At 41.2% G+C, this 27,609-nt stretch overlaps 1 protein-coding gene across 1 annotated transcript in view; it reads right to left on the reverse strand.

Annotated features, from left to right (window-relative positions):
• Positions 1–27,609, reverse strand: part of PTPRG (protein tyrosine phosphatase receptor type G) — a 397,823-nt gene that overhangs the window by 113,798 nt on the left and 256,416 nt on the right. The window contains exon 5 of the mRNA XM_082767913.1: positions 22,999–23,094. Coding sequence (XP_082624039.1) covers positions 22,999–23,094 — 96 coding nt within the window. The remainder of the gene's footprint in view (positions 1–22,998; positions 23,095–27,609) is intronic.

Genomic DNA, 27,609 nt, shown 5'->3' on the forward strand with positions numbered 1-27,609 from the left:
AGCAGCGTCCTTTAATCTGCTGAAGTGGTATGCCTATATAGATCCATCTAAGCAATCTTTTTGATAACATATTCTGCAAATATGTTGTGTTCTCCAATAGCATGAAACCAAGAGTCATGTTACTTCTTTGGGGGTGGGAAAGCATATGCTCCGTGCATCTGTAATCATGTTTTCTCCGAGGGTATCAGGAGTGGGATCTCATGTTTCTCTCAAAAATCTCAGGCAAACAAGTACCACTCGTGGAGATGTCAGTTCAGATCTGCTTGGGATATAGGCTTACTTTCCTTCCAGATGCTTCCCCCCTTTTTTCCTTGTACTCGCACGCTGTTCTCCCACATCTCGCTATACCCTTTTCAGGATCTTGGCAAGACCAGTAGAAAAGTGCCAAAAAGTTTTCTCATTTCGTGGAATGGTTCAGAATTCAGAGCAAAACTTTTCTTACATCTTTTTTCCTTCAAGTTCTTTAAAAAAATTAAAAAAAAAAAAAACAACACTTGATTTTTTTTTCCCTTCCCCAGCTCTTTTTTTCTGCCGCTGTTCATATAAAAAAGCAGGTTTCTGAAACCCAGAACGTCAAGTTCTATCCCCAGTGCTGTATGTCTCTGGTTTAACTGCCCTAGAGCTACCACGCTGGTTGAGATCAGAGATTCACCCATACAAGAATCCTGTCTCTGAAAACAGCTGATGCTCCAAAGAAAGGCCAGGGCACGGGATGCGAAAACCTACCACAAACTGTTTTTTTTTTTTTTTTTCCTGTTATATAATCTGATTTACAGAAGAGTATTTTTTATTATCTTATGGATATATTCTAAAGGACAACAGAAATGAATTCTTCAGGTTGACTTTACATGCCATGTTTCTAATGATTTCACATTTCTCAGCTGCAGAGCCAGAGCATGACCATACACCTGTGACTTGGTCATGATGCTTTGGCTTCACCCAACACAGGCCTGCCAAAGCTGGCCAAAGCTTTTCTTTACCTGTGAGACAGGAGCAGTGAGATTCCTCCTCCTCCTTCTGGAGGCTAACACAGAAGAAATGTCACCAATGAAAATCTCTCAGGCAGAGGAATTTCACAGACAAACACAAACCTGTTGTGCTGCTGGTCATGAGTGCTCTGCACAGCATGGATTAATGGGACAAACAGAAAACCATCCTGAAATTGCCCTAAAATACTCACAGCACCACCACGACAAATGTTGTTTCCTGAAGATGATGCACTCACTCAAGACTGACTAACACTCTATAGGTCTGCAGGAAACAAGATAAATAACGATTGCTTGCATCATTTATAATTGAACCATGTCTGTAATCCTCTTCAGCACAAACAGGTAGCTATTGTGCTAAGTGCAAGGGAAAAATAAACACAGGAATATCATTAAGTAGTTTCCTGTGCTGAGAGCTCTCACCATAGGGTAAATATGGAATGAAGATGACATGAGGAAGCAAAAACTTACTTATCATACCCTCTGGGTGACTTCGATACCTGGTGCACATGCTGTTCTGGGTAGAGTGAAGAGCTTGCCATTAATGCCGTGAATAAAAGAGGCATTTGCAATGTAGGAAAAGGTCATGCACAAGCGACCCCATTCTGCAGTCATAAAACAGGGACGTTCTTCAAGTGAAGTCATGGTGGAAATCATTACCCTAGACGGGTTGCATTTACTTACAGCTCCTGCATCTAATGCGGGGACTGAAAAATGATTCATTCCGCAGTTAACAGCAAGGTTGATCAGTCATGAACTCTATTGACAAGAGCGTTAACACCTTTCAGCAGCACAACCTGTTGTCCCTTTGCTTGCAAGCGCTGTTCTTGCAGCCCTGCCCTCGGAGTTAACAGGGCAGGAGGGATGCCAGGGAGCCAAGCTCTTCCTCAGGATAATGCCAATGATGCTCCAGAGAGGGAAGTTCCAGAGGAGGTGCAAGGAGCATGACGAGGACAGAGAGCCCCACAGCTGGGCTGTAACGTACAGCACCAAGCCACAGTGGTGAAGGCAAACTTTATGGACATTACCCTATAAAAAGCCTCTATGTTACCACAGTACTAAGCTCAGCATGTCCTAATGAGTTAAAAACAAGCAAACAAACAAGCAGCAACAAAAGACAGCCCCCTTTCTCTGTCTTTCTCTATCTGTTAAGTAGCCGAAGCTCTCCGCTTGTCTGATCATTTTATGGAACAAACCCAGAACCTCTTAAGTCTCTGATTTCACAAAAATCAGCAGAATTGTAAAGTGTTCAAATTTATACCACATGCTATATAATTTAAACCATATGTTAATTTGTATAAGTAAACCATGACCTGTCTTTCTGCTGGAAACAGTTCTACAAAGCACAAAAAAAATGAGTCTCAGGCAAAATTTTCAAGTTTCATTTTTTACTAAAAATAATGAATAAATAAATAAAAAACACAGGAACCTGAGGTAAGCACTGAGGCAGTTGGAAGGCCACACAGCTACACCAGATGTAATTCAAAGACCCCTGCCCAGAGGGCAAGACTCCTTCCACTCTCTCCCCCCCCCGTTTCCATTGTGTTGGGTGCCTCTCCAAAACCAGGTTATCCTCCTCCCTCCAAGCAACATGAGAAAGGCTGGGGGATGCACCACAAAACCCTCTAATCATCACTGGTACCAGTCACCCTGCAAAAAGTAGGTGAATATTAATAGCTTGAACAGCTCAAAAGTAAGGAATATGCTTTTCTTTTAAAAATATGTTTAAATAGATCTACTGTATTGAAGAAAAGGGTGTGGGGAAAAAAGAACAGAAGAAAACCCTTCCAGTCAGAGTGATATGAAATACAAATCTCTCTCTCATTTCCAACTACAAAAAATCTGGCATTTAGACTTATTAAACTGTCATAAATTTGCAGCAACTGCTTTCAAGCTCATTAAATGGCTCACAGACAGTACTGCAAAGCATCTCACAACCAAGGAGAATGCCATAGCCAGCTATATTGAAAGGTGAAATGACATGCATTTTGTGCAAGTCAGGGGAAAATGAATGGCAACAATTTTGTGATACACTACCTGAGCCTTTCCCCTCAGAATAGTGATATAATTTACTTTTCTCTCCCACTGCAACATTTGGCCCTTGACTTGGAAACTAAATCTTCAATCTATCAAGCCTTACCCATCTGCTAAGTAAAATGGCCAAGACAATCTGCATGCCTTGAATTCGATATAGCCAGCTGCTCCCAGAGCGCCGTGGCATTAACATCCAGAGACCATCCTCTTGTGCTGTAAAGGATGGTGTCTGCCAAGGATGAATGACTACATACTTAACCGTGGCAGCTGAAGCCAGTGACAATGGCTGACACAGAGAGAAGCCAATGTGTCAAATTCCACTTTCAATTTCAATGGTGAAAGTCAGGGGTAATATTCCCCCTAACTGCATGCCTTCAGCTCCCATTCAGCTCGCGCTTAAGATCTACAGCTCGCCCGCCAAATACTCAAGTCTCTGAACACGCTGTACAAACAACCAAGAAAAAAGAAAACTGTTATAAATTAACTAGGTTGCAGAGATTAAATTGTCCTGTAGGGTTTCAGGACAATCAACGTGGTTAAACAATTTATTCTCTTATCAGAGCAGTACTGTTGGACAGATGCCAGTCCTCAAGCTCTATGGCAAAGATATTCACTATTTTAGAACAGAAATGAGAAGAATCCCATTAATTCAAACATTCTGCCACACAATACATATATTTTAACCTCACAGCAACAGGATTTCAAAGAATTCAAGATACAGACAAAAGAAACATACTTTTCTCCAAGGGAAGGTACCTGGCAAATTGCTAGTGAAACCTCAAATTCTTGTCTTTGGGGCCAATTTATTTATTTAAGCTAAGTAACAGTTTGGGTAGGTGCTACTCCTAACCCTTCTGAACAATCACACTCCAATCCTGCATGGGTCGGTGGCTCTAAGAAAGGAAACACGTCCTGGCTTTGGGTACCCTTTAGCTCTGCACAAAGTCCATTGTCTCTCTTCTCTCCCTTTTGAAGCCCACATTGTAAACTCTGGTTGTGGATAAATATCTCATTTCTTAAACACTTCTGAACAAAAGAAAGGGAAAAAATTCAGTCAGATCTGAAATGTGGATGAACAGACAGAGAAAGTTTACATGTGTTGTGGTTTGAAATACAGTACGATATATTTAATTTGACGTGTTTTTTTTCTTTTTTTCAGGAGAATTGATGGGTGAAAAGGGATAGTGGACAAAGCTGCAGCACGCTGAGTTATCTATGAAGGCAAAAAACGCCTACAGAGCTCCCAACACAATGATAAGCCAGATTTGGTGCTCTGCATATTTTTCACCTTCACAGGCACCAAATGATCCAGGAATGATACATTCCTGTTCCTCCACAGATGATAATTTCTTCCATTTTCCCCCCTTCTCCCCACACGCTCATAATTGCACATCTCCCACGGGAGTTCACGCAAAAGGACAAAGCTGGCCAAAAGCCTACAGCCTCGCGGAGGTGAGCTGGGAGACGGAAAGCATTTGCCGTGTAATGAATGAACTGCCCAAAGTGAGTGTCCTGCAGAACATATTTGTAAGGGAAAACAAGAAATGGAAACAGCTCCCTTAATACTTCAAGCTGCTGCTCATGTGTGAAATCAGAGAGAATAACAGGTACCGTACCCAGGCAAGATGTGACACCGAACCTTATGCTGGCGCATGCACTATTTCACACAGATACTGCCATGACCTTTGATTTTTTTTAAAAAAAAATGTGCATTAGAACTAAGCTCACCTTTGCCTACAGCAACTGGTTTCAGGTTCAGTGATTTGAAAGCAAATTCTTTTGGGTTCAGTCTGGGTTTTGGCTTTCAGGTGTTAATAATCCTGCTATGAATGAACATATACTGAAGATACAGAGGTGCATACGCTGGCAGAGATGTTCTTAGATGTTTCATTCACTATGTTGTTTGAAAAGAGGGGGAAAAAAGTTAATGAGTCTTCCAATGATTATTTTAAATAGAATAATGGGTGTGCATTGATCCCTCTAGCTAATTCCACTTTGAATAATATATCATCCTGACTGAAAGCTTGCTAGTGATGTATTAACTTCATATTTCATCACAGCTTTGGAGGGTGTCTACAGTGAGATATTAACTAGCCGTACCAAGGAGAAAAATGTATTTTTTCCCAAAAAAAAAAAAAAAAAAAAAGTCCCAAATGGTTTTAAAAGCTACTGAACTGACTTTGGGGTCAGGTCTTCTGGCTGCCCCTTATCTCTGTTTGAGTGCCAAGCAGCCACTCGCAATGGAGGCATCCACAACTTCTCTCGACCTTAGCTCGCATCCTCCCTCGATTTGTACCAGCTGCATCTCAGCCTGAGTTAGTTGCAGACATCCTCAGACAAGGATGGGACAAACTCAGATACGGATCAGCAATATACATTTTCACTGTGCCCAGTAGGGAAGCCTGAAAATGCAAGATGCGCAAATAGTCACTTCTACACCAAAGGTCGGATGAAATATCAGTGTCCTAAGTGCAAATGGACAGTGCAGGCTTCCTCAGAATAACACTCAAGAGGATTTTTACCAAGGACTTCGCCAAAGCTGTAAGACTGTCTCAATAAAAAAACAAAACAAGAGCATGAAACAGAAAGGTAGAGCTAAGTATCGCTCTGATCTGTTTGTGCACGTTGAGTTTCTTTGTTAGCAGACAGAAACATTGACCAGGTATTGTACACGTGCTGGCAGCTGACTGATCAGCTCACCAGGCTAAGCAACGCTTCACAGCTTCCTCCCCGAGCATCACCTCCATTCACTACCACCAGCTTTGCAACTCCAGAATGGTAAATATAAATAAATAAATAATAAGCAGCCAGCAATGCATTTTGCTTTCTTTTTGTAAGCCCCTCATTTGCAAACTTTGACTCACACCACTGATAGGGTAGGCTCGTAGGCATTAATTTCACCAAACTATTCATGAGCTTCGAAAGCACGACACTGCTGGCTTACAGTAAGTGAATAGCACATTCAATTAACAAATTACTGAAAGATCTTAATAAGCATATATCTAAGGAAAAACAAAAGATATGTGCAGCTCAAAAGCACAATCTGATTAGCAGCAATAGGGTGTTTAAGATGCAAAGCTCTGTAAAAGACAAAAATGTAATTGCAACACAGAGGCAAGACAACTTCAGCAGCAGATTCTTGAAGCCAAGAAAGCTTGATTGATAGACTGTACCATCTGCAGCTGCGCAAAAAAAAGGGAAAGAGGAGCTGCAAGTTTATTTAAAGCAATTTTGGTGCACTGAGCCTACTTGTTCTCCTTTGAGAAAATAATATGATTTCTTCATAGAGCATGTAGTCTACTTATTTAAGCAGCAGTGTGCAAGATCTCTCAATCCTACCAGCAGTTCAGCTGGAAAAATGACACACCAGGGGGTAACATTTTATCAGGATGGAGCCTATTTTATAAAAACTGCCATCAGTTATAAACTGCTCTCACCATCTGAGTTTAAAAGAAAAAAAATAGAGTTAGGCCTGGTTTAGAGTTTCCATAATCTGTCCAATTTATGTGCGTTTTTAGGCAAAAATAACCATTTTGACCTATGTACAGGGGGAAATGAAATGGTATAATGAAAAAAACCATCAGGAGCACTACAGCCAGATCATCACACAGCACCCACTCTTTGGTACACAGCTTCACATGTTTGGAGAGGCTGAACTCAAAACTGTGAAACCAAGAATGGAAATTAGTTTTCATTTTCTTCTGCTCCTGGCTTGAATCTGGTAGAAACATATGCAACTGAGAAAAAAACAAGAAACACCTTCAGCTATTTTTTTTTTTTCCTGGTGGCTAAACAACAAAATAAAATGTGCTGAGCAAAATGTGAAGGGTGGAAGGGAACAGCTCAGATGGGCATCTGGAACCCCAGCGTTTTGCAGGAGTTTGTAATTTAATTGCTCCAGCTAAGCTTGCCTAGGATGCAGCAGAGATTTCCGGCCTTTTTCCTCTCTTGCAGACAACACAAAGGATTTTGGTGACAGAGGTCACAACAATCGCCCCTTTAAAACGAAGAAAAGGATTTGTCTCAGCTTCCCAGCATCTTTCATTCATTCTACATGAAAAGTCCTAATTTTTCTCTCTCTCCCAGCATTGCCCTCAGCTCATTTCCCCACGACTGCAGCAGCGGCTCTCTCCAGCCCGCCAGTACAAGATGACTCAAGCCGGCATCTATGAGTCACAAACACAAAGGATGCAGAAATGTCAATTAAGTTACACAGCCACTTCCCCAATGACAACCACACCTCAGTTCACAATTAAATTAGAAATCCAATGAAAACGAATTGTTGTAGGGCAGAATTTTTATCTCCTGCTTTGAAACATCAAACTCCAGCGTAGTTTGCTTGTTCCTTTTGCCTCATTTTTAAGTAGGTTGGTGTGAACTCATCTCCTGAAACCGCTGCAGCAGCCACAGCACATTTCCCGTGCCTAACGAAGCGGTGGGCCGGGAGGGCGCTTGGGTTTCCGGGCGTCTTTGTGGTACAAGAACCCAATTTTAGACCAGTGGTGTTCATTAATAGCTTCCTGGCGCAAGAGGACAAGCAAGTCAGTCAACCATAATACACTTTTTTTGGTATGTATGGTTCTCTCTCAAGCAAGTGCTTGATTTTTTCTCGTCTTATAAAAATTCTCAATGTAATTTAATTTCCTGCAGACGTGTGCACCTTTTCAAAATGCCACGTCCTTGCACAGTGCAGTACTCACAGTACCTACGGTAAGAAAGTACCAGCTAATCCTCAGTTTCTTCACTTGTGCCTCCGCTCTCATTTCTGAGCCACCTCCCTTTTCCATCGCCCACCTGCCACATCCTCCTCACTTTTTCTTCCCACCCAGTGAGCTGTTTCTGTCTCCTCCAACGCTACAGCATCTTCTCTTCCCAAATCGTTCCACATCACCCCCTCGAGAACCCTTGCACGGTTGTGTCACCTCCTCTTCTCCTCCCTCTGCGTTCTGCACCACTGAGGAGGTCCCTGTCTCCTTCCACCCCTACCTGGATGTCTTTCCATGGAGACAGGGACAAAAATCAGCCTGGGCTACAGAGGACAGCAAATGGGCTAGCTCGGGGAAACTGATTCCAGCAGAAAGGGCGCAGAGCCCAGCTGCGGGACTGCCAAGGACTCCCACTGCTGATGGGCAGGAGATGCACCAAGAGGGACATCCTTGGGCCAGGGCAGGTACCAGCAGCGGAGCTGTCACAGCAGCAGAAATCTGAGAGGCAGTCCTCATCTAAATTTTCTTTAAGCCACTGAATTAAGAATGGCAGGATGTGGCCCACAATTTTTTTTCTCAGCCGTTTCTGCGCTGCTCAAGTTCCTGCAGCAACAAAAGCACAACTCAAAAAAACCCACCCAATTTCACCCGGTGGAACACTACACACAACAGTGAGGATCATATGTCAAGCTGTTTGTTTTTCACTTGGTTAGAATGACCCAACAACTCACTCAGTTCCTTACAAAAACATTTCAAACGAGTATCATGGCTTGTGTTTAGAGGAAACGGGGAAATTATTGTGCAGAAAAAAGCACTTAAAATACAAGTGCATTAAAAGCCTGGGAAACACTGAGTTTGTGGCAGCAGTTTCTTCCTCTTGAAATACAAAGAATCGCAAAAACTAACATGACATGTACGCTTGTTTCAAGATGTTCTACATTTCAGCAGTGGCAAAATGAATGCTATTCAATCATTGCGAGTAGGTGATAGTCTTAAAGCCACAGAACTCCTCAGGATGCTTTACCCTTCATGCCTCCGCTCCGCGGGCTTCTTGCAGCTTTCCGGTGCTCCTGCCGAGTGTGACCCATCTACAGAGGGGGTTTTCAAGCTCTGGCTCTGGTCAGGAAGCTCTCTTCCAACAGAGGATGCAACCTCAAAATTGCCAGAATCTTAAATTCTCAGGAAAAGGATTGAGTGAAGAAATGAAATGCAACTGAATAACATTTAAAACAAAACTTAAAACACGGTTAGAACAAAAGGTGCTCTTTTTACAAGTCCAGTCTGACCTAGAGCAGTGGAGAAGCTTCCTGCAGGCGGGTGCACACAGGAACGCTCTCAGGAAGAGTCTTCCATCTCCTCTCCTCTCACGCTCTCTGAATCTGCCTGCCAGAGAACCCACCTATTATTTACAGAAGTTTACTTCCTTCTTTATAACCTTGTCTGTTCACTCCCTGGTGCTTTAATTCCTGGGTGTCCACAGATCACACTTGCTGCTTATGATCCTACCACCAACGCTGTGATCAGTCCACTGGGACGTCCGGGCTCCTGGCACATACTTTGGTTCTGACCCCAGTTTCAGTATCCACCTCTAGAAAAACTTCTCATCTCTCTTCTCAAAGCCTGGCACCACCATCATACGACCACCTATTGCAGACACTACAACCTGTGTTAGACTTTCCCCTGCCAAACCCTTGAGCTGGTACAGAGCAAACCTAGGAGTCAGTGCACAGAGAGCTCTCCCCCAAACCACGTGAGGACCCAACACTGTTTAAATTCCAGCTCAGCTGTAACACGCACACAAGGAGCACTGCACTAGTGGCTACTGTGAGGGCGAGAGGGCTTCCAGAGCCTGGTCCTGGAACATCCCACGTTCCCTGCAGACTGACCTCTAATCCCAGCACAATGGGAGGGCACACCTGCATTTGCACTCTCTCTACACCTGCATTTATAGGGGGGCAGCAAGCACTGGAATATAAGGTATGCTAAGAAAGGCATTAAAAATCTTCTATTTTTATCAGTAAACCCTGGAAATATGCCCCAGATGCAGCACAGGCAGTAATGGAGGAAGAAAGAGGGTACGTCCTAACAGGCAGACATAGGCTGGGCACTTATGACATAAACGCAACATTAAAAAAATTGCTTCTGACACAAGAACAGCTGACAGAGATAATCTCCATAGCTCAGCATGAATTTATACAGCCTTTCAGCAACTCTATTAGACAGGTGTGGTAGCAGCCAGCTGTGCCGCAGGCACAGACCAAGTTTCTCTAAGCCTGAGTGCCCATATGGCCCTGCCACACACCGAGGCAGTGCCACCTTCCCAGCCGTCACCCCCTTCTCCCACCATCTGTCCACGGAGAGGTATCGACACCTCTCAAGGAGCAGCGTGGAGCATGTCTAGGTAACAAGCGAGTTCAGCCTCGGAAATGATGGATGTCTTCATCCCCAACACAGAGACCACCAAGCAGCTCTGCCTTAGGTTTAAAAGCCAGCCTTGCTCTGGTCTTTAATTCTCTGCTCGAGTTATAAGAAGAGACAAGTCTAGCCATAAGGTGGGGTGGGCCATGTGTTGTTAGAAAAGGTAAGCTTATTAGCTGAAAAATGATAAATCTCCGTAGATATCTGGGGTAGCAGAAGGCAACAGTTTGCTTAGCTGTATCACTGGTAATGAGTTGGCAAAAGGAGAGCATTCCGACACGCTAACCTAAAGTTTAATCTGACTGGTATGCGTTTGGGGAGAGATTCTAACAATCCTGGTTTACCCAAGATGGGGAACTAGCTGTCTGCTCATGCCTCCCCTGAAACGCAGAAGGATATAAAAGCATGTGCTTTCAGCAGTTTAGAATATGAAATGCAGAAAAAAATATTTGAAAAGTGATTGATGCAGTCTAATCATGTTTCACACAAGAGTATTTCAAATTACATTACGTGTTTTTATAGGATGCAGATATGATAAAGAAGGTTTGCCAGGTGGCAAGGTAGGCAGGGGGGAAGGAGTAAGAAAATTTTCTGTTGACTGCTTCTACTATACAGGCATGTAGATAATACCATACAGATCACAGATAAAATACACACAGAAATACTATCTTAGCTGTTAGGGTTATGGAGCTTTGCTTTCTAATCAACATTTACCCACATAGCTGTTTTTAAATATTGATCTGGTGGTATGATCCCAAGGGAAAATCATATATCAAAAGGGATGATTTAATTCAATCATCCTGATTCCAGCATAATGGGATCCTATTTCTCCTAAAACCCAGAGAGCAGTAACTTAAGCAATGCTTACAGATCAGCTAATATATTTACAGCCTTAAAATAACATGAGACACACTATAAAATACACTGAGATTCAAAGTTAATCTGTTTTAGCAATATTCTTGCAGCAAGTAAAGATGAATTTTCCGCTGAAAAAATCCATTCTCTCAGAAGCAAGACTGAGCTTTGTAATAACCAAGCTACCTTCTAATGTGGTACATCATTTTACGTTACTCATAAAGAACAGTTTGCCGAATCTCCAGTTAGGCTTCATTTGATACAGTATACATGTTGCAAAAGCCAATACCTTCTATCAGAGAGTCTCTTTACTCTTGATAATGACTCCATTACAATGCATTTTTGATTCACAGAAATCGTACGGTTACAATCAGCAGCTAAATACTTTTTTTGATGGTATCAGCCAGGCAGTGTTGGGCTTCTCAGTCCTCTCAGAGCTGCAAAGCAGTTGCAAACACTGTGAGCTTGCAGGAAAAATCCTGCTCCATCTTGCAAGCCTCTGAAAACTTACTGCTCAGAGGTGCTGCGAACAGATTTAAGCAGTCTTTATTTAACACACATTTCAATTTTCAGCACAGAATAAGATTGTGATTGGCATTCTTGACTCTCATCTATCTCCAGTAGAGTTTAATGCTCATAAAAGCTACTCATCCCAGCTACTTTGCTGGTTTTGTTCAGAGAACTCTGATGCAAGCACACCTGAACTTAAAACAAAGGAGGGTTTAATATTACTCAAACTGGGACCATTTAGCTCTTCTCAAACTCACTACCGCAGCTGGATTAGCGTGCTTTTCAGTGAACCTCAGATGTAGAAGACATCTGAAAGCTACTAAAATTATACTGTAAAAGGATTCCCAGGTTTACACCCCCTCATCTCCACCCTATGAACTAGAGGATTTCTGATTTAGATTCACAGGAGGTAAAACATCAGATACACGAATTGCTCTGGGCAAGCTGCCATCTCGGCTGCAGAATTATTTTGGGGGGTGATATGCCATCAGCATTATCAGTTAAGCCATCAGCCATACATATAAATGTCTACCTCTGTAAAAAGACATAAAAAAAGGGACCAGTCCAGCCTCTGATTTACTTTCATTGCCTTTCTTTGACCCCTGGAAAGAAAAGCACCGGCTCAGAAAACCCTTGATACTCATCTCTCCCACAGTTGTCCTGCAGCACAGACACTACAGACGATAAAAACCAGCAACAGTTCGACCCTCCGGCAGTAACCTGGAACACTGGATTTGCAGTCATTTAGAAGAGATTATATTAAATTATTGAGGGATATTTGCCTGCATGTTTGATCTGCATTATGTGCAATGTATAGGAATTATAGAGGAAACCACATGTGTCATCGGTAATAACCGGGGTGGTACGTACACGGACACACCAACCTGACGCTGCCCCTGAGAGGGGCGGGCAGCACCTTCTGCTCCCAACCTCCCCTTTTCCCTCCCTTGCACGCTTCTGTGCTTTCACAGCGCGCACAGCCTGGGAAAAACGCACTGACTTCGCAGCTGGACCTGCTCTGTGACTTGGCTAAGGGCTGACGGGGTGGGCCCACTGCTCTTGCTGGCAGCACAGGCGAAAGCAGAATTGAGATGAGGAGGTAACCCCCTTGCTGATTGCACAAAAACGACATGTTCCATTTATTTGCACAACGCGAGCCCTAAGTGATTCTTACATCTTGCAGCAACCTATTAAGAAAAAGAGACTTTGTGAATGGAGTATCTGGGTAAACACTTCAAAAAAATATATAAATTATGCATAGTCAGTATACTTTTTCCACCTTAGGGATCAAACTGAAACAAGACTAAAGAATTATGTTTTATTTGTATTAAAAATGTATTAGCTGCTGTCCGAGCAGGTTTTCTAGAACATTTGGTATGCTACCCAGGAAATTCTGTCTGAAGCTTGCATTGTTTATTATTGCCAATACTAGGAGAAACTTGGCACTGTTATATCTGAGAACTACAGCAATAATTCTTCAGGCAGAACAGCTTAAATTTAATAAGAATAACTTTTCCTTCTGAGCCAGAAGATCTAAAGGCAAAGGAAGTCCCAATTTTATCCATCTATTTTATATATTCAGACTTTACAACCAATCTCTCTTTTATGGTACAAAGTGAAACCAGGCAATCATTTATGAATGGATCCTGCGCTCACCTCGACTTAATACGTGCCATAACGCTAACTGGTAACCAGAGACACCTGCAGATATAGAGGATGAAAACCAGTGCCATTTTTCTAGGGGTTACACAAATCATGTGCAGCTTCCAAGCAGGACTGTGCCTCACGTGGACCTGAGAGCTGGAGTTTCCTGATGGAAATGTCAGATCTCACTGCCTATGTCCTGTGAATGTAAAACCGCATACACTTGATTAGTCCTCCAAGAGACAAATGGGGTATCAGTCCTGGATGGCTACTGAGGACGGGCTTTGCAGAAAAATAAATCAAATTAAATTTAAAAAAAGGTAGGCAGAGAGACATAAAAAATGATCTTCCTGGTATCCAGTCTGAACGTTTAACAAGAGGGAGAAAACGGAGTCATTCAGAGGCAGCTGCGGTGTCGGGGAGAGAGGAGAAAGGAAAGGAGATGAGCATAAAGCTTTACATCTCCTTTGATTCTGTAACCAAGACCAATTCTAGCAAAACTCTCCGAAGTCTTGGATAGCAAAAAATAGCATTTTATTCTAGCCTCTCTCTCCTTCTCTTAAACAAAAAAGGTTAAGTCAAAATGCACCAGACTCGAAACAAGTAAGAAGGGTGGGGGATGAAGCAATCGTTGCTATCGCAGCGATGAGAACAGGTACTTGCAGCAAAGAAAACAAGCCAAGCTCAATGACTTCCCCATGCTCAGAGACACAAAGACAGGCTCTACATGGGGCTGGTGTCCCTAAAGCAGAAAACAGGCGAATGATGGGAGCCTGCACGAAGCCTGGGGGCCTTCTACTCTGGCCCAGCTCTCACGGCACCCAGCTCCAGGTCTGTTTGATGAAATGACAAAGAGACACATCAACAAAGCACACCAGAGAGTAAAACGCAAAAAGCATTACTGTAGTTAGGGAACTAATTTGTTTTTTAGTCTAATGGTTATAATCAGCAGACTTCCTGAGTATCAATCTTCCTGAACCGCAGAGGGGGTGAGATTATAGACTGACGACTGTAATTTTTACATATTAGACATCGAAGTGTCATTTTCAGGAGTCTGGTAATAAAAACTCCACAAGATATTTTTCTATCAATTGAAAGATTTTTTACTGCATGACTACAAAATGATTTATTTTCTTAAGGCAGTATATTTTTAAATCACAGAGAAGTAAATTATTGTGTTTAAAATGCTGACATTAGACACTAAATATTCCTAATCTGACTCCACTTTTGAGTGTGAAGGGTGAAGGGAAGGAAAAGGAGGCAGGAGAGTATGTAGATGCATGCTGCTCATGTTCTCAGGGCAAGTTATTCAAACAAAACCAGTAAACTATAAGGGGACAATTATGAGAATTAAGGCTAACAAATTGATATGTAATTTAATGAAGCAAGTTAATAACAGCATCCCACTTGGGATTAATCGTAATACATTAATCAATTAATAACCATTGAGAAGCAAAAAAGCTGCACATCAAAAGCATTTACAATGCTGTAAACCAAAAGATAATGATCCTGACATTCAGACGAACGTTAAACTGGAAGAGCAGAGATCTATTCCCCATGCAATGCACGTGACCAGCTCACATTAACGGTTACAACAGATCGTTCAAGACATTTAGAAGAGACCCCATAAAGCATACAGAAAGTGTTTTTTCACATCTGAAAATTTGCACAAGTTTGGAGTTCAAGTCCTCTCAACAGCAAAAAAGTTTACAGTTACTTCCTAACATCGGCAATTGTCATGTTTCCATTAAAGATAAATAAATAAATAAAATAGCAATGAAGTGTGTTTCATCACAAAAAGTAAAAGGCACTCAGTAAGGCATCACCACTGCCAGCCACCCTCCCCACTGCTACTTCAAATCCAGGGAAGCATCAGCACAAGTTAAAAGCCTCGGCAGTTACGAAGGCATTTACAGTGCACTTATGGGAGAAAAATATATCTAATTTTTATCTTTAGTTAGACGCTTCTCCAGATGCTTGGGAAGTCGCATTTCTCTAGAAATATCTGAAATTAAAAACAATATAGTAGTCAAAGACTCTGTGCACTCTGGTATTTCACTCTGCACTGCAAAAAGGGCTGCATGACACCGCGTTCCGTACAGACCATATCCTTTAAAACTCAACCTAACAAAAAGGCTTCTCAACCTAACAAAAAGGCTTTAAATGAAAGTATTGCATTTTGGAGGTCATCTGACATAAAATCTTGCTTCCTGCTCTCCTGCCTTATAGGAAAACACCATGAATGAGTTCATAAAGCCAGAGAGAAGAAGGGAAAGGAAGACGATTGCTTGGGCGCTGAAGAAGATAAGTGCACATAAGGTAGATTATCTTTCTATGCTGCACAGTCAGCCTGTGGATAGAAAAGTTTCTACACAGCAGGTTGCAGCCATCATGATCTAGAGACTGCAAATGCCTCTTGGCAGAACACAGGCAAGCAGAAGCAGAACGATGTGTTTGCTTCCAAGAACGATCTGTTTCAGCCGCCCTGTCAGTCTGTCTGCCTCCAAATCCAGCCCCCCTTTCGCTCACGCAGTTGTACTTCATTCCTCCAAGCACGCTTGCTCAGATGTTCGGGCTGCTGTGTGAACACCTCTGCTCTTAGCAGCCTTCGACTTAGCCACATGGGCTCCTTCTCATGAGTAAGCCGCGGCAAATGCAGAGCCATGTGAATGAGCAAGCTTGGCTACACAGAACTCTGCAAGCCAAGAGAAACTTTGCTCGTGTTTGTCTGGAGTTTGAGCTGGGGGATTACCAGGAACCCAGGCTCTGTATGGTGACCCCAGGAAGCAGAGGCACTTTTCAGTTTCCATTGATGGAAAATTTGGAGTAGTGCAGATCACTCAATGCTGGAAAAACACACGCAAAACAGCAACAACAACAGCAGCAGGTGAGAGGGCCAGCGTTTCTCCTGTGCAATTCAGCTCTCTAATGATGTCCTCGTTCCTTGAGCCCAGCAGCACACCAGGATCCCAGTCCCGACCCCTTCCTGGCTCACCGTGCTCCCCCCAGAGCTCTCGGCTTTTGCTCGGTGGATGGAGTTCCTGAGCTCATCCCCGCAGCCTGCTGCTCCCTTACCTTAACAGCAATTCTACCCTTAAAAAACACGTGAAGCATAACAAAACTGTACAAAGGTTTGATTCACAATAAGGATAAAGCCTCATTGTTAAGCACTTGAAAGTCAGTAAGCACCAAGACTGAAACCGGGTATATACTTTTTTATTTTTTTTTAATTTTTTTTACTCACAGAGCTATTCCCCATCTGTTCTCCCCTTACTTTCTTCCTTTACATAAAATATTCAAAAATATTCAAATTTCTCAGAAACTTTCAAGAGAAGTTGAAATGGAATAAAATCTGAAATAAAAATTTGAACAGTTTATGAAATTTTTTGTTTTCTGAAATTAAAAGGTAAAACTTTCTAGAAACACCCTCCATGAATTTTTGTCCTCTACCCAAACCCAGCTTCCAAACAAAAGGGTTTCAGTACAAGTTTTTTGATCAATGTGACCACTGATTGTTAGGCACCGAAACTTGCATGGTTTGGCTAAAGAAGACCAGCTTTGGAGACTGTTCAGTGCCGTTCACATACTGAATTCAACCCAAATCTAGCAGGTTTTAAGAAATTCTCATAATTTTGTATTTAAATTCTCCATGACCGAAAATCACTTTTGTCCTTCGATAAGTTTATTTCCATTTATTTACTGGAAAGTTAGGTGAATTCTCTACTCCAGAGATGCTTTGTATCACTGTACATCATTACATGTATCGTACAAGGTGTTTCTCAGAAATATGTTTTCTCACAGCTGTACAAACGCAATCTACCTGCTCTGATTTGCTCATCCCTTATCGCTTGGGGTAGCTACTTTGTATTGCTCTATTTTTCTTCAACTATCTATAGGCCCTACTACTGTTTTTATTAGTAATGACTAGAAGTTTTAAAATAGCTGCAATGATTTAAAAATACTAGGAAAATGTACTTCAGTGAGCACAAAAACATTTCAAATTGTTTTGCTTGTCTTCTATTGCACGGAGGGTTACTGATACACAAGCATTCACTTTGACAAATATAAATTATACTTTTGAAAGGCACTGAATAAGTAGCTCTAGCTGCACACATTTTCATGTTATGAAGATAATAAAAAAACTGCACTAATTACTAAATAATACTGCTAATCAATAATAATTGTTTTATTATTCATAAGCTACTATTAATAAAACACCACGGGCTCTAATGTAACCATTAAAAGAATTAATACTGTAATTTAATTTTAAGGCCCTTACATGTATCTGAAGTCTATTAAAATAAATGAAAAGCCTCTCAATAACTCTGGATGATGCCCTGCATGTTAATGATCCTATGTGTTATCTGAGCTACTGCAAATCACCTTTAAGATACTGCCTAAACACTGTAGCACTGATGATCCTTCATGTAGGTGGACATAATCATGTTTCAGGAGAAGGGTACACCTTCATCTCATTTTCATTATCAAGCTAGTTTTGCTCAGTCTTCCTAACAGCATCCTGGTACAGGAGAGGCTGAATTAGGGAATTTGCCAAAAACTGAGGCAGGGACTTGGGATTCTGGTCTCCTACCTGGATAACCAGATATGGTTATCTAAATAGGAACTGTATTTAAAGCAGTTATTCACTGAATTTATTCGGTTATGATAGAAAACACCTGGAACACTTAATGACAGGGAAGAAAGGGTTTCTAGGGAAGCTAAAAGCTGAATTGTATTATTTGAGAAACGTGCATTAAAAAAGGGCATATTTGTGCCAAATAGTCAATAACTTCAACGGTGTTCCACTGATTTATTGTGTTTAGCTCACTTAGGCCCCTGTGAAAAGTGAGTTATTGATCACCTTTACAAAGCACACCAAGTACTACCACCAAAAATCTTATAAAAGCAAAGCCACGATTACTTTCACTGATATGAAATGGCAGACCAGAAAAAGACCAAACTCTTGATTTTTGACATGTACTTTGAACATCCCATTAGTTGCATACTTGCTCCCAAGTAGCTAATTATCTTTAAAAATCTAGCCCCATAATGCTAAAGCTCACGAGTAATCGAGGTACCAACATCACTTACAATTATGAAGACAATTTTAATGATGAAAGCATTGCTAAAAGTTATTTTAAAATTCATTTTTACTTTAACTTCTTTAGAGATGATTTGTTTGAGTACCTGAGCTCCAGTAACTAATCACTGATGGCTTTCTTTGCAAATACTAAAATAGATTTATAGGCCCTCCCTGTAGGAACAAGAATTCCATCACCTCCTCCTGAATTTCTGAGCTATCGAGTATTTGATGAGCGCTTAGGGAATCAGTATTGTGTCTTTTCATAGCAGTAATCAAAGAATGAAGTATTCTCTCCTGTAATGAATCTACCGCAGGCCCAAAAGATGAATATTTCAAATGCAAAAGCAATATGTTTGTTTTGAACATATTTAAGTTTGGCTTTAATAAAGCAAGTAGTGAAGTGTGCAATGAATTATATTGTTAGATGGTTAAAACAGAGCCGTGCAATATGTCTGAATGCATTTAATCCAAATAACTATTCATTTTAAATATGACTTGTAAATATGTATTACACAGATGTATACGAATGGATGATTCAGGAGCCAGTGAGAGATCTGGGCCTTCCCTTCTACTGCTGGCTTGCTTCAAAACTGGCTCAGCCTGACAATTAACTGAGGCCTAGAGCCAGAATATCATTAAATACAAGCTGAACCTTACAAGGGCTGAAATTAAGCACGTACACAAACTATTTGAGTTTAGGACCTTTTAAATCAAGACTTAAGTGGGACTGCTGGACTGGGACCTGAAATGTGTCTCGGCAGATGAGGTGGACTCAGCACACGCTGCAGACAACATGGGTCCTGTCCCTGCTCTGTCATCATGTCTGCAAACCCAGAAGCTTTTACTAAAGACTACGAGGATGCTGCTGGCTGGAAGAAATGGACATGAGAAGTTGTAAAACTCCCACTAGCACTAGTTTCATTTTGAGATACACCAAGTAGCCCCAACACTGTCACGTATGGTCAAAAAAACAACCAAAAATAACCCCCCCCCAAAAAAAGTTTTCTTTAATAACAGCAACAAAACACACACAAGAGCTTTACGGCTCACATTGCTATTACATGCTGCAATTCCCACTTCCTCTTGAAATGCACGAAGCATTTTCTACAGAAATTCCCACTTGAAGAAAACAGCCCTTTCTCCCACTGATTCCCCTTCCTGCACTGAAGCCCGTGTATGGGCTTTAATGACCATTCTGCATTTTGGCACCAGCGTCTGGAGCTCCCTTTTACCCATTTCAGCTCGTTCCGGCTGAATAGCTTTTAAAATAATTTGACCAAGACAGATGAGAGGTGCCTAAGTCACCTTGCTCCTCTGTCACACAGAACAGGGACCCTTTTCCTCAGCACACCTGACTGCTTTACAACTTGCATGCCAATGCAAAACACAGCTTTCACAGCCCAGGTAGAGATCTCAGACCAGATCATCATATTTGCAAATTGAGAATAGCTGCTCTAGAGTCCCCAGCAATTTCATGTGACACCCTCTGAGCATCTACCCACAATGAACTACAGAAATGAGCACTTATAGCAGCTTGTATATGCAAGAATTGTTCCTGATTTCAACTAGCAATTTTCTTCATTTGTCAGGTCAACTGACCTGCAGCATGCAAACAAAAAGAGAATTTATCAACAGAGCTTACAATGAAAGCAACGAGAAAAGCAGAGATGTAATTAGCAGCAATTACAATAAAGTTCCAAGTGCTTCAATTATCCAAGTTCAGAACCAACGTGCTTTACCTGGAAATTGCCCTTGAAAGAATGAATTCAATAAGTAAAATTCTTATATAGTGTAAGTTAAATTATTTAAAAACGAGGAAAGAGGGTTCTTAATTACTTAATGTTTCACCAATAATTATACAGTTCAGTATAATGTTCACTCACTGGAGAACCTGATTTTCAAGGGAACATTTGTGAACTTCAGTCAAACAAAACCCACCTGCCAGACCATAAATTCAGTCACCACAGCACACATTCATTCCAACATGGAATTAACTCATTAGCAAAAATCCAAATCTTGACTTAATGGCAAAGCTAGCCAATAATTTTTACCTTAAAATATTTACATAGAGAAGGATGCATAATTCAGTCTTCTCATGTGTTTGCAAACAAACAAACAAACAGTAGGCCCTGCATCAGTGCAATTTTTTAATGTTGTTTTGTAAATAACTGTTAGAGGTGGGACTAGAGCTCAGAAAAGAACAGACTAAGGAGACTAGGAAATTAGTATCTGAATAGTTACAGCTGCCAATCAAGATGTGGACATGGACATCATAGGGTCATTTAATTTAACAGTTACTATGAGTTAATTTTAAAATTAGTTGCATGAAATAGTAGCCTATCCACGTGGTGCCCTTGGGAGCTAGGCTAAAGGCATACCAGGTATTTCTGAACGAAATTTTATGTAAATGTTTTCCAAGTCACAGTTCACCAACTCCATCACACGATACACAGCAGAGGGAACTACAGCAGCACCTCCGACAAACACGGCATGGATCTGCAAAGGATTATCACCATTGGTTACTAACCCTCAGTACAGAAGCTGTACCTCCCTTGGACGAAAAGGAAAACCCTCCTGATGGTCAAAATAGCAGTGATCACACCGACTTCCTTAGCATTTGCTCACATGGGCCAAAATTCAGCGCATGCCCCTCCAGGATGGGGACTTTGGGCTGAGCTACCCAAAAGGAAGACCTGATACACTCAGAAGTTTAATGGCACGTTGCTGATTTACCATTTCAACCCAGAGAAAAGGGGAAAAATAAAGAAAGAAACCATTTCCTTTCAGCCACAAAACAGGTTGTTGCTGGGTCACTTTGCCAAGGATTACCTTAACCCCATCACTCTGGAAGAGATCAGTGACTCTTTATCAGGTAATGCCTTCAGATTTCATGGCTCCTGGAGCAGGAGCCCTACTGCACCATCACCTGGACTTTACAGCCTAATGTCCTGTGGCCTGCAGGGCTAGAGATGATGAAGAGTATAGATTTCTGCATCCCTCAGGAGACCACAACACTCGGTTGTCGTCTTAAAGAGTTTGAGGTCTCTTACAATCAAAGATGTTTTTTTACAGCATTACTGAGTATTTTAGGTTATTTTTAGTGAGTTTAATGGTTTCCTCGGAGTTGTGCAAAGTGGGACTCATAGTAAGCACAGCACCTGGATCTGCACATGGGGAATACATGACATTCCCACTACAATTATAAGATCCTCTAAAACCTGTTTTTTTTGGGGGGGGCATAAATGTTACATACAGACTAGGAAATGGTGTGACATGGGGCAGTGCTTCACACAGCTTATGTGGAGCTTATTTGGGCAACAAATTGCAATTAAATTTAGGTAATTAAATTCCAGACATGCTGTCCCACAATGTGCATTGAGCACCATGACATAACACATGCTCCTTCTGACATTGCTCACATACAACGTGCAGCTTTCCATCATGGCATAAATCACCTAACAGTGACTCCGGTTGTTCTATTTCTAAACTTCTGTCACGTAAGGCCAAAGTCAATTGCCCAATCCTTCCCACATCACAGCAAGATTAGGAAGTCTAGGGAAACGTCCTGCTATGCCACTGCAAATTATCGCAGCTCCACCAACTTTACTCTAACACGAAACGCCACAGAAGTGCGCGGAATTCAGCAATGATGAATTTAACATGCCTACTTCCACTAGTCTGATGTCAGCAGAGTTACAGCAATTTATGCAATACAAGGATCTGTCCTTTTCTCCTTATCAAAGCATTTGATCAAAATCAGTGACATAGAAAAAGACAACCTTGTTTAATTTAAGCAGGAGAGTCAGGCTTGTCACTCTAACATCATAAGGAAAAGAGGGAGGTATTTACATATGGGTACTTGTATATTCTTTTTTATCTGCCTTCACAAAGGTAACAGTGAGATCATTTTCTTCCACAGTAAAATCTCTCACTAAACCTCACAGAGGACCAGCGTTTTTCCTTGTTCTTCCCTCCCCTCCTTTTGAAAAAGCAACACCTTGAGTTACTTCAAAATCTTCACTAGCTACTTCTCACAGTTCCTGACAGCTTGGTGGGATGGAGCTGCTCTCACTCCATTCTGTTCACCCTCGAGTCAGTAAGGAAAAACTCCATTTCTGATAAAACATGACAAAAAGCCCACACTGCTGAACACCACTGCCACGTGACTTGACCTGCCAGCCGTCGCTAACAGCAGTCTCTAACCCGTGCTGCAGTCCTCAAGCGTGCTGAACCAACAAATGAGCTAGCTGAGCGTTCACACTCTTGAGGATGCATTTTAAAAAAGTGAATGCATAAATTCACTCATTTGGAAACCTGGTATGCTCAAGAACTTGTTACTATGACAATTTAGAAGAAGCTGCTACAGATAAGATTGATGAAACTTATTGATTAATTTTCTCCCAAGCTATGTTTGAATTTTAAGTTTTCTCTAAGCAGAACCAGTTCACATCCCTGTTAGTATTCCAGGGACCCAAGCAACGTACTTCAGCAGTGAAGTTCCATGATAAATGTGTTCTCCAATCCACATCTGTAAAGCAGCTATCAAATCAAAACAATTGAGGCAAAATTTTTCATTACATTTCTAAATATCCTTATTTACATTTTAAATCACACACAGACAATATGAAATATTATTCACTTAGACAGGTGGGAACAAGAAAACAGATGCATCCATTAAGCTTGAAACAATTCAATGAAATAATCAGTACTTGGTGAAAGCTTTGGTTTATGTACGTAGACCTTTTTAAAGGTTTAAACTTACTTGAAAAAACACGGCCATGGCTCCTACTACCCTGTTTTCTAGAACTGCTGTTCCAAAACTGTCAAAGTCATCAGGATTGTAGAAGTAAATCTGCATCTGTAAAAATTAAAAACAACAACACAATCACGTAAGTGTTGATTCACACAGCTTTCAAATGAGGTGGTGTGTACACACCGTATGCAAATCCAGTGTTATGAACCTAAGATAAAGGAATTCTGCTGAACAATATTGTTTAACTAGGATCTTGATTAATAGCACGACTGTCCTACTGGGACAGTAACCAGGGAACAGAGTCAACGCAATGCATTTTAATAGCAAACCGAAGGATAAACAGTATGACCAGTCTGTTTAGATGGTAAACTTTGTGCTTTTTGCCAGGATCTCTTCATTTCTTTGTTCATTGCAGGCTCATCTCCTGCTCTGCAACATGTACTAGACATATTTATCTCAAAAAAACATAGAGAATTTTTGAAAGCAATTTCAATGTTTAGAGTTATTCCTTTACTCCTAAAGCAATTTGTAAGATAAAAGTGTGTTTCTGTAGCAATGCATTTTCATGAGCCTCTGATATTCAGGACTATCAGTTAGGGTCAGACTTCTTCCTGACTTCAGTTAAATTTCATGACTTCTATTTCCAAAGCTTTAATGCTTGGTGAAAAGTATAAGTGAGAAAAAATATGGATGTTTTGATGTCATTTTAGGACAAATAATACATATTAATAATTAAACGAACAAAGCGAAACGCCCATGTTATACATAGGTGAGAACAGTGATCACCCCAAAACAGCAGATGTGCTAGGTATACAAATACAGAAGGACCAAGAAATAGCTTCCTTCATACCCTCTGCTGCTGAGCAGTTCCACTTTACTACACACATGCCATCAGGAGGGCAACTTACAGAGGCCATGTGCACTGCTGCTCATATTTTCCTTTAACGGTTCTTGTTCCATTTACCACATTAGCTGAGCTCCCACTTCTGTTAGCCATCCCTACACCCTGCTTCTTTTCTCAGAGTAGTTCAATCTCCCCGTTCCCAAAGAAACAAGTATTTTTCCCATATTCTGAAATGTTGTGTATGGGAAGATGAGACAATACCCTTGCATTTCTCTCAAATACGCTCCTACTAATTTTTACTGAATCCCAGGCTCCTGACCCTATATATTGTCTCTAATGTAAAATAGTGGCAGAGTACCTATATATCTAATAAAACATCATAATAGAGAGAAATGGCCAAAATGAAGATCAGGGTCTTCAGAGGTGGAGGTACTTTTTCAGCAGAAGGATAAAATAAGACTACATTCCAAATAGCTCACACACACACACAAAAAAAAAAAAAAGTCTGGCATTCACTCTAGCTTCACAAAATTGGAAAGCAATTTTCTCCCCCCTGTTTTGGCCTTGCTATTCCCAGCGTATTTGCAGCACACACAGAGATGCTGGCAATATCTCACAAAGTTGGTGGTGCCTCCAGGTTCTAACGCGTGCTTTGAACAAATGTGGGCTGAGGTACAGTCATTCATTGATGTAGGAATTAGAAACAGTTTGTTTCAGGTGGAATTGCTTAAACTTTGATTTAGCCAGCACAGACAAAAGCTCACAAAACACTTGCAAATTGCATTTTACTCCCCTTTAAAATAAAGTCTAAAATTAGGTGTACCTTATATAAAATACTTCAATATATAGTCCTCACAGGAGTTTATGAAGAAAGGTATCACTGAGTGAGTTCAGCATATGCCAAAATCATTTTGGATCAATTTTGCTCACGGCTTTTTAAGGAAATTAATTTTTACAATACACTTTTGGATAGCAGTGCAAAGGGCTTTGGTAAAAAAGCGCTTAATTCAGATCCCTCGTCTCAGCAGTGCAATTTCAGAGACTAATCAAGAACCATACTCTGCCTTGATTACCATACACATTGAAACATTTTCCCAGCGCTCCCTGGTGTTTTTCCAGAGAGCGTGGTTCCTCTCTCTGCATCCATCAAGTCAAGGGGAACTGTCTTGTATGAAAAATTATCATCATCTGTCATACAGTAGCTTCCTTATGTGTTCATACAGCTGGAAGGAACATTTTAGGAGTGGAATCTCCCAGGAATTGCTATTATATAATTTACACACGCATACACTGCAAAAACAACGTTAAGAAGATGGTAAAGTTACATCCTCAAAGCTGCCGGATTCAGGCTGCTCGTGAAACCACACCTGGACACCATTGAGCATTACTATTATGACAATTTTCTAATTATGCGATCGCATATTGTTTTCTGCCATAATACTGTCTCATCTGTTTTCACACAATTTACAATAAAACGTAAACGTATTTTTGTTCTTTTCTACATAATACGTATCATCTTGCATGCATTTATAGGTTGACATTTTGCTTAGCATTTTCTATGGATGGCATAATGTTCTTTAAGTACAAATCAGGAATAAGATAGTTAGCCATAAAATTAATTTCACTGCATACTTAAGTGGCCTAAACATGCCGCAAAATTTTCATTATTACTCCTTATTATATAATTAGTATATACAATGTATGGTGTGCTTTGCATATAAATTACTTCTGCTGTCTCTGCTTGGTACATAAAAAGCAGCAGTATAGAATGCAACAAAGGGGCATTCAAGCTAAAGAAAATTTGGAGCTTATTATGATATGTTATTTGTGAAATGCACAATGGAGGACCATCCAAGCTTGCACATCCAACCCGAATTCTGTCACTGCCTGACTTCAGCACCGTAAACCATTGTTTAGTACATTTCTGCATGTGATTTTACAATAGCTTCTATTTTCCAAAATTATATATATATATTTTTTAAAGACTCTGAATCCCTTAGCCACAGGAAAGCCTGAAAAACCCTTTGTAGTTTCTGTAGTGTGACACTAACTGTTTGCAGTGAGAATGTTCTGTTCCCCGCCTCTCTGCTGCTGGTGCTCCAAATAGCCTGCCCAGTGGCATAGGTCCCAGAGGGCAAAGAGCCCTGTTCTCTATGGCACAATATATTAGATTTATAAGTCTTTCACATCCAGCCTGCTACACCTAACGAGGCCAGGAAAGGCTTACATGGACTTTCTTAATCTCAGATGTGCAACACAGCGGTGTGCTTGCATGTACCTTGTGAAGATCTATTAGAAGAAAAAATGTAGCATCCAAGCAACCTGAAATTTTCAGCGTTGCGATAAGGCTACATTGAAACAAACCTGCACCAGACACACAAAGGCGCTTTTGTTACAGGATGACTCCAGCAATCCTGAAATTCTACCAACGACTGCAGCTCCAGAGCTTCACCAAGGCAAAGAAGGAGAGGGCAAGAGTGTGCTTTTAATGGAAAAACGTTATGCTTTGACACTCTTCACACTTTAGAAGAGTAGAATTGTTTTCACTCAAACTTGAGAGAGATTTGCTGTACAGCAAAGATTAAGCCTGAAAAAATCTCACTGAAGGGGAAAATCTTCAGAACGTCACAAGTGCCTTAAAACAGAGGATTAGAGAGAAAACCCTCACTCTGCCATAACCCAGCAGATAATTGCAGTCACCCTATAAAACCATGTCTTGTTTTCTATTCTTCTCTGTCCAGAAAGATGCTCAGCTGTTACTGTTTCCAAGCACTGCAGGCTTTTTTGCAGGGTGCTAACTCCTCCACAAATGTATACACTCCATACATCCAACTCCTGAATAGTTTCCCAGCCTGGAGCATCTTTTCCACCATGCCCCTATCAACTATCTCCACCCCTGCACCATGCCATGGGGCAGGCAATCCTCTCCTGCTTCGGTCAACCCCACTCTCTGCAGAAACACCTCTCTTTAGCCCTGTTCTTCTGAACTCTACAGAAATCTGATGGTCCCAGGGTAACTACCTGGCTAAAAGTCAGGCTAAAAGTGGTTAAGAGATTTGGATGTGAAACTGGACTGCCACCACCCTGATCCCGTAAGGACAGGCTGTCCAAAACACACATGTGTTACTGAGGAACGTTGCCCACCAGAGAGCAGGTCTGATTTCTGAAGTGCAATCGCTTCTGAATAATTAGACGCCCTCTATCAACCACCACTGGCTTGCAAAAACTGAGCACACTTCAAATGAATGACTTCTCCCCACGACCTATCCACAAAAAAAAAGAAAGAAAGAAAGGCTCTGGCTCTCTGTTCAGATGCTCCTTCTCTGCTTGGCAGGACAGGCCTCCAGACAGAAATCACCATTCCTGTGCATGACATCTTGTTGCTCTTATTACCCCATTACAAAGACAGAAAGTTTACATCCAATACAGGCTATCATGGGTAAACTCATTCAGCACTTATGAGAGAAAAGCCACAATGAGCATTTGATAGATCCCAGAAGATCTGAGCGAGTTCAAAGCAATTCTAAGAGACTGGAAACCAAGCAAGTACATTTTCCATAGACAGATGCCAAGTATTTTAAAAATAAATAATTGAGACTTTTAAATTGGGCTGCTATCACCCTGTGCAACCTCCCACAGCAGATTTCTCTTTAGATTAAAAAATGAACAAAGGCTCATTGTGCTGTCACAGATGTGGAGTACAGAATATTCAATAGTATCAGGAATTCTGGTGGAAGGGAAAAGATCATCAGAATTAGCTTTCCGCTCATTTCCTT

The sequence above is a fragment of the Aythya marila genome, assembly GCF_965140915.1.
Source record: "Aythya marila genome assembly, chromosome: 10".
Classification (NCBI taxonomy): Eukaryota; Metazoa; Chordata; class Aves; order Anseriformes; family Anatidae; genus Aythya; species Aythya marila.